An 11,504-nucleotide genomic window follows, 5' to 3' on the forward strand; every position below is an offset into this window, starting at 1 on the left:
GGTGACATTTATTGTCATCTGCTCTCTTGGTTACCCATCTGTCTCACAGCTGCCCCAAAACAAGGCAGAGGGGTAAATGTTCAGTCATTTGTAGAGATGCAAACCCTCCAGCAGAGGTTGGTCAGCTGTCAGAGTCAGTGCACCTGGAACTTGCAGAGAGAAGAGCCAGAAGCAGTAGCGGTGTCTAACTTTATTAACAATCCTGCTGCTCCTAGCCAGAAATAGAAAAAAGAAAAGCAAAGGGACTGGGGACTGGGTTTATTTACAGTGTGTGACAGGTCAGGCCACCTCTGTTACCAGGGCTGTTTCCTTTGCTGCTGCAGCTTGATGTTTTTCAGGGCTCTCTGGAATTTTGCCTTCATTTTGTTGCATTCTCCCTGCAGCTCAGATATGTGCGTGAGGAGCCTGCAACACAAACACAGCCACGTCTCCTGGAGATGCTGCTGCCCTTCAAACTTCCACTTGCAGCCTTCCTCTGCTCACCTGTGTGAGCTGGCAAGGGTCTAAGTCCTGAAATAACTCCTCATGAGCACAAGGTCTCATGGCCCTGTGTCCCCCTCCCTGAGCAGCCACAAGGAGATGCTCTGGAAGAGTTGGTAGAAACTCTTGTCCCACTTCTCTCTTGACTGATGTTACACACTGCTCTGCCAGGTGACTTGGTTTCCTCCTTCCCAGCTTTTGTCATCCTGTATCAGTTTGAAGTGCTCTATCTTAAGACTGCTGAGAGGGGATCTTGATAATGTCTATAAATATCTGAGGAGTGGGTGTCAGGAGGAAGGGGCCAGGCTCTTTCCAGCAGCGCCTGGTAATAGGACAAGGAATAATAGATAGGAGGTAGAACACAGCAGGTTCCACCTCAACATGAAGAGAAACTTCTTTACTGTGGGGGTGCTGGAGCCCTGGAGCAGGCTGCCCAGAGAGGCTGTGGAGTCTCCTCTGGAGACTTTCAAACCCAACCTGGAGGTGTTCCTGTGTGACCTGCCCTAGGCGATGCTGCTCTGGCAGGGGGTTGGCCTGGATGATCTCTGGAGGTCCCTTCCAACCCCTACCATTCTGTGACTTTTGGAGCGTCAGTCAGTGTTGCAGCTGTGGCTGCAGCTGCCCTGGAATGGGAATGAGGCTGCAGGAGCAGACACTTACATCAGGAATTCTGCAGAGGAAACGGAGCCTTGAGCTGCGACGGCGTCCACGTCCCTAGCAGGTGGATGCAGCTGACCAAGTCTCTCTTCAATTTCCTGCACTTTTGATGGCTTCTGTTCAGCACCAGAGGGACCAAAATAAACCAATGTCAAAGCCAGCATGGTTCTGAGACATCTGTAACCGTCACTTGTGCAGGGAGGGGACAGGCAGGAAAAGATGGTGTGTGCAGCTTTGGGGAGACAAAGGTTCCCCAGCTGAAAGGAGATTTTCCCTTCTGGCCCTTCCATAAAGACAGGATCTAGGAATTTGCATTGCTTCCCAGAGGCTGCACACCTGGTGGTCCCAGCCAGCCAAGAGGCTTTTCCCCCTTCTGTGGTAGAAGGGAGATTATTTTAGTCCTGTGTTTTAGAGGCACTAGCACAGGCTTAGCCCAGACAGGGAGCTAGCAAAGATTGGTGGCAATGTAAAGCAGAAGGAAGCTGCAGTAATCTTTCTCCTTGCTGTAGATGCAGCCTCTGACCCAACAGCTTGCTCTCCAACTTGCTTGTTTCCCATGCATCTGTTTCTGTTTAACATGTGGGCAAATGCCCAGCTCCCAACTTCACAGCACAGCTGAGCCCCTGCCCTCACCCTCCTGCCAGCTCTGCTGCTGCAAGGGGTGACCTTGCCTGAGCAAGCTCCTGTGCAAAGCTTTGGGCTTCTGCTGTTCCTGTGATGCTAACAATAACCTGGGGAGGAAGAGCTCTGGTGAGTAGCAGTGGGGACAGCTGTGACCCCCTTAGTGGTGTTCAACTCCTGAAATACAACCAGCACTTTTGAAGAAAAGAATCAAGGCTACCTTTTCAGTATCACTGTCTCCATCAGAGGCTGAAAATTCCTTCCTTGTCCTTCACACAAATGAGAAGAGGCAGAAGTCCTGTGAGAGTCAGGCTGTGCTCGGTGCAGGGGGGAACAGCAAATGCTGAGCTCCTACCTTGCCCAGTTCTCCTCTGTTGCACTTGCAGCTTTCTCTGGCTTCCTCAGCTTGAGCTTGACAAGGGCCTGTGGCAGACAGGGGAAGCCAGGCAGGTTAAATGTGCTGTGTCTAACCAGACCCTGCTGCACAAGGACTTGGATGCAAGGCACAAACTGTCAGCACATTGCCTTGGCAACTGAACACAAACCTCACCACTCTCTCTCTTTCTTCCCTTAGCTCAGCTCAGAGAACTTGCCCTGCTCTGTCTCAGGTTTGTCATTAAACCTCTCAAGGTAACAGCCATCCAAATCCAGTAAGAGCTTCTCTTTTCAGGCCTGTTCAGTATAAGCTTACTGTAGTCCTGGGGAAGTAGGAGAATGAGCTCAAGTAGGGGAATCTAAGCTGTGCTTTTGCTGCCCAGACTAGCTGCATCCTGCCCAGGGACTCCCTCAATAAACCCCAGGCTTTGCAGGAGGGCTGTGACTTGGCTCTGCCACTCAGGAAATCCTCCAGGACCATTTCAGGTAGGCAGAGCTGCCAGCCCCCTCTGCAGCACAGTGTAGGCTAACTTGGAGACACACTGAATGCACAGGGCTCACCCTGCACCCATCTCAGTCTTATCTCCCTGGTGATGCTGTAATCCCCAGCTGAAGTCAGGCTTCGAGGCAGAGGTACTGAATTGTCCCAGCTGTGTGCAACCTCCTTTGGCTTCAGTGTGTGCATGGGGCAGGAGAGGAGGTTGTGCTCTCCAGTTGAACAGAGAAGTTAGGGAAATGCTTGTTTCCCTTTTTCACTCCTTGCTGGCAGGTAAGAATGGGCTGAACTTTGTGGCCGTTTCCACTTTTCTTCCCATGCAGAGAAGCTCTTTAGTTCCTCAGCTGGGCAGAGCAGCAACAGTAACCCCTGAAGCAAGCTGGTGATGGGATAGCTCACAGACCAGGCTGCTCTGCAATACTCCCTTCCCAAGGGTGAAGTAAAGGTAGGCTCCTTGCAGCCTGCCTCCCCACGAGGAGTTCCCTCCTGTGGGTTTGGTGGAAGGCTGGCTCTGTACCTGGCAAATGTTTGTGTAATGAAAAACCAAATATGGGCTGTTCTTAGATGGTTATGGCCCAGCTGCTCCAGGCTGTTTGCTAGTGATGGAGCTCAGAATTCCTCCTCCTACCTTGAATTCCAGGAGGGAGTCACAGAAATGTTTACTTACCTGTCTAAAAAGTTCTTTCATCTGAAATTCTTGACGGGGCATCACTGCAAACTCAGCTCTGACTGCTGCATAGGTGTCACTTATGATGGCCAGAAACATGCTCTGCACAGGAAGGGGGCAGTTAGACTATTCACTTCTGCAAACTGCCTTTGTGTTGTGCTGGGGCTGTTCCCTGCTGGGGCAGCTAACCAGGGGGGCCTAAGAGCTCTGCTTGGTGCAGCTGTGCTCCTAATGCAGCTAAATCACCTGATAACCTCAGGGAGTATTTTGGGGAGACAAAGCACTTGTTGCCCAGCTGGCCAAGAGCCCCCAGTTCCTCACTGGCACCACACCTCCTGGCTTGTAGAGTTATCAGATGGTCTTTCAGCAGAGGAAAGCATCGATCTGGTAAAGCAACCCCACACCTACACCGCCCCATCAAAGGCTCTTCAAGCTTCCCACCTGCCAGGGCTGGCATTGTGCAGTGTTCAAGAGCAGCCAATTAAGGTTTCAGAAGTTAAAACCTTGAGAAATGAGTGCTGCAGCAGAGTGAAAAGTGCAAGGTGGTGCCCAAGGCCCTTTAGTGGCTGGCTGGAGGAAAGCAGAGCTGGGAAATGTTTTGCCTGCTAGGGACTCCTGCAGAGGAGTTCAGACTCTCTCTCTCCCCCCAGGTGTACTGAGGGGCAGCCAGGGCAAGCCCACAGTCATCTTGGGGTGAAAACTGCCTCAGAGCACTGAGGAACAGCTCTGTAGTGCTGGTGCAAGAGGCTAGGCAGTTTGAAAATGCTACCTACCAGCAATACGAAGAACACAAAGAACACAAACGTGATGAAGTAAAAAGGTCCAAGGATTCTGTCTGCTGCCTCTATGGTTTCAAACTTCAAATCTCCCAGCACCATCCGGAACTGTGTGAAGCTAGGAGTGAAAAAGGGCAGAATGAGGCTGGCTCTCTCACCCTGCAGAGGAGGTTTGTAAGCAACATTTCAAACTCAGAGGCCACAGGCTTGGCTGAGACTGACTGACCTGGACCTTGGTCACTGAAATCTAAAGGCCAGCCATGACAGTGCAGCACTGGTGAGCTGGGAGCTCAGTAGCCACTTGAGATTGAGTCACCTGCCTTAAAAGCAGAAAATCCCTTCCTTCCTGCTCCAGCCTCATGATCCCTTGTCCCCTGTTAGCAACAGAAGGTCACTGCAGAGGTCTCTCTGTCTCTCTGTAGGGGATTTTATCCCCAGCTAAGGTAAATACTTATACCTCTTAGCATCTTAGAACTAGCTCACATCCCAGCCCCTGCACCAGCTGGGGAGTTTGTATCAAGGAGTTCAGAAAGTGACCTACATGGAGTTCTGGAAAGTGGAGAACTCCTCAGCTTGAGACCCGAAGACCAGGTAGCCAAACTGGGCATAGGCAAAGAAGATGATGAAGAAGATGATGGAAAACCCAAGGATGCCTTTGGCACAGCGAGCTAAGGTGCAGGACAGCTGTGCCATGGTCTTGTTGAAGTTGATGTACTTCAGTATCTGCAAGAGAACAGCACAGAACAACGGTGAGTGGGGGATGGAAAGGCACTGCAACACCCTAGCAGGCTTTCTGGAGTGTGGTCTGTAATGGTGCTCCACAGGCTAGGGCATACCTAGAGGGAAGCTGCCTGGTGTGGGTCTGTAAGGAAGGAAGCTGCCTGGTGTGGGTCTGTAAGGAAGGAAGCTGCCTGGTGTGGGTCTGTAAGGAGGGAAGCTGCCTGGTGTGGGTCTGTAAGGAGGGAAGCTGCCTGGTGTGGGTCTGTAAGGAGGGAAGCTGCCTGGTGTGGGTCTGTAAGGAGGGAAGCTGCCTGGTGTGGGTCTGGAAGGAGGGAAGCTGCCTGGTGTGGGTCTGGAAGGAGGGAAGCTGCCTGGTGTGGGTCTGTAAGGAAGGAAGCTGCCTGGTGTGGGTCTGGAAGGAAGGAAGGAAGCTGCCTGGTGTGGGTCTGTAAGGAGGGAAGCTGCCTGGTGTGGGTCTGTAAGGAGGGAAGCTGCCTGGTGTGGGTCTGGAAGGAAGGAAGCTGCCTGGTGTGGGTCTGGAAGGAAGGAAGTTGGCCTGGGTGTGCTTCTGGAGAGATGAATACTCTGCAGGACAAATACACTGATGTGCTACAGCCAGCAGTGTGTGGAGTGCTGGGTGCTGCTTATGTGTTATCAGCTCCAGCAGATATGGCCAAGGAGACTGCCAGCCACACCACCCTCCTGCCCCTCAGGATTCCCTGACTGCCTGACTTGGTAAGGAGCTCTCCTTTACTTTGGGCCTGACACAAGGCCTGAACAAAAGCCTTGTCCCATGACAACTATTGATGATAACCACAGGGCTGCTGCTGCATTAACAATCCTCAGGCTGAGGGGAGGATGATGCAGAAGGAGCATGCAGCTGGGGTACAGAAGTGCTGAACAGCCAGGGCTCCCAAACAGCCTCCTCCTGCAGCCTCCACTCAGAGGTGGAGGAAGGCCAGAAGCCTGTTTATGGTCAAAGGAGATGCCCTTTCATGACAGCTTATGTCCAGGTATTTGGGGTGTGAGTGTAGAGCCTGACTGCTGCTGGCAGCTGTGAGCACCTTCCTTTCAGACACCTTTTGCCTTCCTCTAAAGTTAAAAAGCAGCTACTGATTCCATAGCTTTGGCTGCAGAAGCTGTCCAGAGCTTCACTTCCTGCAGCTATTCCTTCTGCTGGGTGGTATTTGGTGTAGGGAAGCACTGACTTGGAGGAGGCTGCTTGGCCATGGCAACTTCCCAGCTTCCCCACACCCCAATTTTTTTCTGTAGATGGGCTTGGAATTTGCAAGAGCCTTGTTTATGGAGAGGAGGGAACTCTAAACTCCTCTGGAATCTCCTAACCAGAATTGTCCCTTCTAGCCCCACCTTTTGCAGCTCAGCCACAGAAAGGTTAAAGTCGTGCTTAGAAACTCTGCTTCAGGAGTACAGCTAAAGGGAGTGAGAGCCAATACCTTGATCCAAGCCAAGAAGAGAGTGACAGCAATTGTGTTGTTGTAGAGGACTTGGCAGAATGCAAGGAAGTAGAAGTCTGGGTACAGATGGGGGTCAGACAGCAGCTCCTCCAGCAGCAGGGACACTTGTCCGGTGCGGTAGATGTTGAAGGCGATGGCAAGGACGGAGAGCTGAGGGGAAGCAGAGACAGTGAGGCTGGAGTCCAGCTGCCTGGCCTCTCTTCAGGCTGCCACTGTGCACAGCAAAGACTGCTGATGGCAAAAGGCCCTTGGTTAGGTTTGGAGAACCTCAGCTCTTTGGAGCACAGAATCACAGCAACGTTCAGGTTGGAAAAGACCCTTGGGGTCACCAAGTCCAACCCAGAACCTGACTCTACAAAGCTCACCCCTAAACCATATCCCCAAGCACCAGAGCCAAACCACCAGGGCTGGTGACCCAAGCACCTCCCTGGGCAGCACATTCCAAGGCCTGCCTCGATGCTTTGTCACAGACTGTGTCAATGAGGCTCCCCTCGCTACAGAGCTTGCAGCTGTCCTGTGACAGCTCTGGGCTCGAGCTGTGTACCACGCTGCAGACCTTCTAACCTTACTGCTTCAGCTCTGTGCTGGAGCTTTCCTGCTCTGCAAAGACAAAGGCTAAAGCACAGGAGGTGGATAATGAGTAGAAAGGATGTGGAGCCTGCAGTGGGCTGACAGCAAGGCTAGGTAAGAGTTCAGGTGTGCTGCCCCATGGTGAGCCCTGTGGCCTCTTCAGTGTAGAACAGCAGGTGGGTGACTAACCAGGAAAAGATGCTGGCTGGCTATCCAGTGCTAGCCTAGGCTAGGCTGGCAAGCACAGAGGTGAAAGTCAAAGGGCAGCTCACCACCACCAGCAGCAGATCCAGCCAGTTCCAGGCACTTCTGAAGTATTTCCCTTTCAGGTTTGTTATTTTTCCAGCTTCCTGGATGATGAACATGAAGACCAAGAGGCAACAGGAGATTTCACAAGAAGCCAGGAAGTAATCATAATAGGTGATGTATCTGAGGAGCTTCACAGAGTAGAAGTGTGAAGAGGTGAGAGCACCCCCACTGGCAGGGAACTCTACCACCAACCTGCAAAAAGAAAGGGGCCTGGTGTCAGTGACCATCCCTGTACATCATCTCACTCCTGGGTGTTGCAGTACTAATTATTACAACATTCATCATACCTTAATGGAACTCCTACATCTGCAAGATCTTCATGCAAGGGCCAAGTGCCCCAAGGAAGCCTATTACATAGTAGGGAAAGTTGAAGAGAGAAAGGGAAGCTCTTGGGGTGCCCAAGCTATGGTGTTTGGCTAGAGGGCTCAGAGGAGCAAATTCTCACCCTACCCTGAGTCTACTTCCTCTACTGACACCAGGATAATAATTCAGTCTTTGAGCACTGCAAAATGCTGTGAGCTCTGTTCCAAGAGGGAGCAGCCAGCAGCTGTTGTACAGACCAGACACAAGCTACTAAAACATGAAGAGAGGAAGGAGCTGGGCCTGCTGCCTGCACTGACGTTCTGCATTTCCCATGAGTTACTGTCTTGCCAGCTGGTACCTGAGAAAGGTGGCTGCATAGTCCTGAGCTCAGCAGCCCTCCCTGGGTCCTGATGGAAGAAGCATCACGCCTCAGTGAACTGCAGTTCACACACAGTCAAGGTAAGAACTCACCTGATTATACAGAAGAGGTTTACATTTGCATTGTATGTTGAGAAGTCAATGAACACCACCCTGGTTCCCCTGGTGAGCCAGCTGTGCTGCCTGAGGAACTCCAACTTCTTGAGACTCCCCTGCTTCGACCTAGGTAGTGTGACCTTGTATCCTCCACTGCTGTACACAGCCACAGCCCCCCAGTACCAAAGGGATGAGGAGGCTGAGGAGTATTTCCACCTGTCAGAAATGGGAAGACAAAGCAGCTCAGGGTGAGGAAGCTGGATTCAAGTTGGCTTTAACTTTGATTTTATATGGCCCCTGTTAGCTCTCCTTGTCTTCTGCACCCCTAGCTGAGCAGTGAAGCCTTTGAGCAACACCTGTGCTCAGTACATGCCAAACACACGGCCCTGAAGTATTCCCACTCCTTTTATTGAGCTGCTCAGTGCATTCACAAGCCAGCAGCTGCTTCTGAATCTGAGCTGCACCCAGTTCATCACCTTAAAACCCTTACAGATGGAAGGAGTTTGCACAGTTCCTTGTCACTGTGGCATGCTCGTGACTTAAGAATCATGGAATCAATAAGGGTGGCAAAGACCTCAGCGATCATCAAGTCCAACCTACAGTCTTCTTTGTGATCAGTCAATGCTAAGTGTGTGGAGCAAGCCTTCTGGCTCTGTTTCCAGAGCATTTTAGCATGACTCCAATTTACAAAGGTGTGATTTAAATCCAGGCTTCTTGTAACTGAGCACTTGTGCCGAGCTGTTGGTGGAGACAGGCACACCAACATCTGCTGCTGCTTCCAGTTCTTCCTGCCCCTGCGCTGCGCGTTTCCCGTGCCAAACTCCCAGCTATAAGGCTGGCACAGGAACAAATCCATGCTTTACCTCCGTGTAAACAAGAGGAAAGCTCAGCTAATTGCATGTGTGGTTGTTGCCCACTGAAGCATGCTGGCATTAAGGGTTTGGGGAGGGTTTCCAAGGCACTTCAGTGCTGGGTTGGGACTTACTCAGGTGTGTTCCCTGGCCCAAAGTCAGAGCTGTCCTCAGCTCCGTAGTGGTACTTGCTGTAGCACCCGTCCAGAAGGACACGGAAGGAGGGGTGGATGGAGCAGCTGTTGTGGTGCACTTTCAGCTGGCGGATCTGGGCTGCTCCCAGCAGCAAATTCTCATAGTAAATGTGGCTGCTGTTGTGCTGGAGGGGAAGCGTTCTGTTGGTGTACCATTTGTCCCAGTAGAGGCCATCCAGGAGGGGTCCCTCTGCAAACTGCATGGATGGGTGAGGTTAGAGGTTCAAAAGGAGATTTAGATACCACTGTTACTTCAGCCTACTTTAAGAGCAACCCAGGTGACTCAAGATGGTACATTCCCCTCCCTGCCCTGGTGGGAATCCCAGGTGGGTTTTGGTTTTAACAGCTGAGAGTCAAAAGAACTGTAAATGTAAACTGCAAACCTTTCTGGCTCCGTGGAAACTCTTTTCACACCAAGCCTAATGCTGAGAATAGGATGCAGCAATTATTGGCCTGCTGGTTTCTTCCACTACCTATTCAGTACTATCAGCATTATTGTCTGTACCCAGAATGTCTCCAAGTGTGTTTTAAGAGGTTGTTTGCTGAAAGCACAACATCTGGTACAAGGCTTTTGGGAGAACTGCATGACTGTCTTGCTCTGGTTCAACACTAGGAGCTTGTTCCCTTGCTTTCCAGGAAAACATCTCTGCAAAGGAAGCCTTACCCTCCAGAAATCATCTTTGCTCCCAATGCTCCTGAAACTAGTCCTGTTGCCGTCAGAGGAGGAGGGCTCCACGAAGACCTGGGACATGACTTTGTGCAGGTAGTACATGTCCGAGCTCACCATGCCGAGCGTCACTGCAAAGAAGGGGCAGAGGGGGACGTTCTCAGGCTGAAACTGGGGCACGACAGCAGCCTCTGACGCTGCTCCTCTGCTCCAGCTGTCACTACGTGATGCTGCTAGGGGGTGAGGCGACCCTTTGGGGCGTACGACAGGTGGAGCAAGGGTGAGCACCGCCAGAGGGGCAGCTTGCCCAGCAGCTGTAGTCACCTCCGTGGCTGGATGACTTACGTGTGCAGAGGGCTATCAGGAACACGATGTAGATGGCCAGCTCCCGCTGGGTGGTTTTGGGCACCAGCTTCCTGCTGTGTCTGCGCTTCATGGCACCTGCTCGGCGCAATGTCGGCGGGGCCCGAGAGGAGTCGGAACCGTCAGCGCCGCCCGCTGCCCACCCGCAGCGTGGGACGTGCGGCTCGGCGGTGGCGGTGGGTGAGGAGAGGGCAAGCTGCGGGCCCGGCCCGGGCCGGCTCGGAGGGGAGCGCCGCGGCCTCTGCTGCGCTGCGGGCCCGAGCCCGAGCCCGCCGGCCCCCGGCCCTGCCCGCTTTGGATCCCAACGGGCGGCGGGGGCCGGTTCCGCCCGCAGGCTGCGGCAGGGCTCGGGCTGCGCGGCGGGGCAGGGCTGCGCCTGCCGCCCTCGGGGCTTGCTGCCATTGTGGTGCCGGGGACTGGAAAGGAGCTCTGGAGATCATCCAGCACAGCCCCACGGTTAGCGCAGGATCACCCGGAGCGCATCAGCCAGGGGCACAGGGTGCAGGAGGGGTCTGCATGCTGCCAGACACTCCACAACCTCTCTGGGCAGCCTGTAGCAGAGATCTGCCGCTCTCAAAGGGAGGAATGTTTTCATTGGAACCGCCTGTGTTCAGTTCGTGTCCATTGCGCCTCGCCCCCGAGCAGCCGTGTTGTTGTGAGCGGTGTCTCATGGGCTGCGGCGCCCTGGCCCCCCGGAGCCCCGCAGGCTGCCAGGCAGAGCCTGGGCTGCCAGGCAGAGCCTGGGCTTCCAGCCCCCGTCTTGGCAGCCGTTCCTTCCAGGGGAAATTAAACGATAAATTGCAGTGTCTGGCTGCTCCCAGGCTAAACTCGTCCAATGAGGAAATTCCCTTCCTGCTGTGAAACCTGGCAAGGGACGTGGGATATGTTCATTTGAATGTATATTAAGCAAACGCTGTGAGCTCAGGTGCTGCTGAGGCTTCCAGGCATTCCGAGAACTTGGGATGCTCCCCTGCCAGGCTCGGCCCTGCCGCTCAGCACTGATCCCATGCTCTTGCCAGGCATCACAAGGGCTTTGTGTTCACAAGAAGTGGGTATGGGTCAGCATCCCATCAGCTCAAACCCACAAAGAGCCCAGTGCAGGGAATTATTTTAGGGTATTTCCTTGCTGGGGAAGCCCAGAGGAGAAGTGTGGTGTCAGAGCTGCAGGGTTTTGTTGGGAGTTTAACAGTCAGTGTTGTGCAGTTCAGATTTGGGAGATTTATTCCATGATAGCACAGTGTGTGGTGTGAAGCCAGGACCTCATGTTTTGCATTCTGGCAGATGCTGGTGGGCTTTGCTGACTAGCAGCAGCAGTGTTACTGTGCATCCTGAGTCTATCAGGTACTGAGTCAAAGCTAGTTCCACCCTCACAGGTTTTTCAGTAGCAAGTACAGCTGAAGAGTCTTCACAGACCAGGTTGGTTGGACTTCAGCAGGTAGTGTTTGGGGCTGCATGGCATTTGTCATTATTTCGAGCAGGATGGCTGTGAATAGCAGCAGGGAAACA

General features: G+C 52.9%; 1 protein-coding gene across 1 annotated transcript; it reads right to left on the reverse strand.

Moving 5' to 3' along the window:
* Positions 1-175: 175 nt before the first annotated feature.
* On the reverse strand, positions 176-10,071 carry PKD2L2 (polycystin 2 like 2, transient receptor potential cation channel). Its single transcript, XM_068148584.1, has 13 exons — positions 9,981-10,071; positions 9,633-9,766; positions 8,909-9,165; positions 7,921-8,139; positions 7,110-7,338; positions 6,247-6,417; positions 4,614-4,795; positions 4,070-4,190; positions 3,297-3,398; positions 2,114-2,181; positions 1,979-2,027; positions 1,141-1,253; positions 176-405 (listed from the first exon to the last, which is right to left on the reverse strand). The coding sequence occupies exons 1-13, from the start codon at positions 10,069-10,071 to the stop codon at positions 294-296; spliced, it is 1,848 nt and encodes a 615-aa protein (XP_068004685.1). The 3' UTR covers positions 176-293.
* Positions 10,072-11,504: the final 1,433 nt, after the last annotated feature.

This window comes from Melanerpes formicivorus, unplaced genomic scaffold, assembly GCF_026170545.1.
Source record: "Melanerpes formicivorus ecotype bairdi unplaced genomic scaffold, bMelFor1.0.p_v2 SCAF_2, whole genome shotgun sequence".
NCBI lineage: Eukaryota > Metazoa > Chordata > Aves > Piciformes > Picidae > Melanerpes > Melanerpes formicivorus.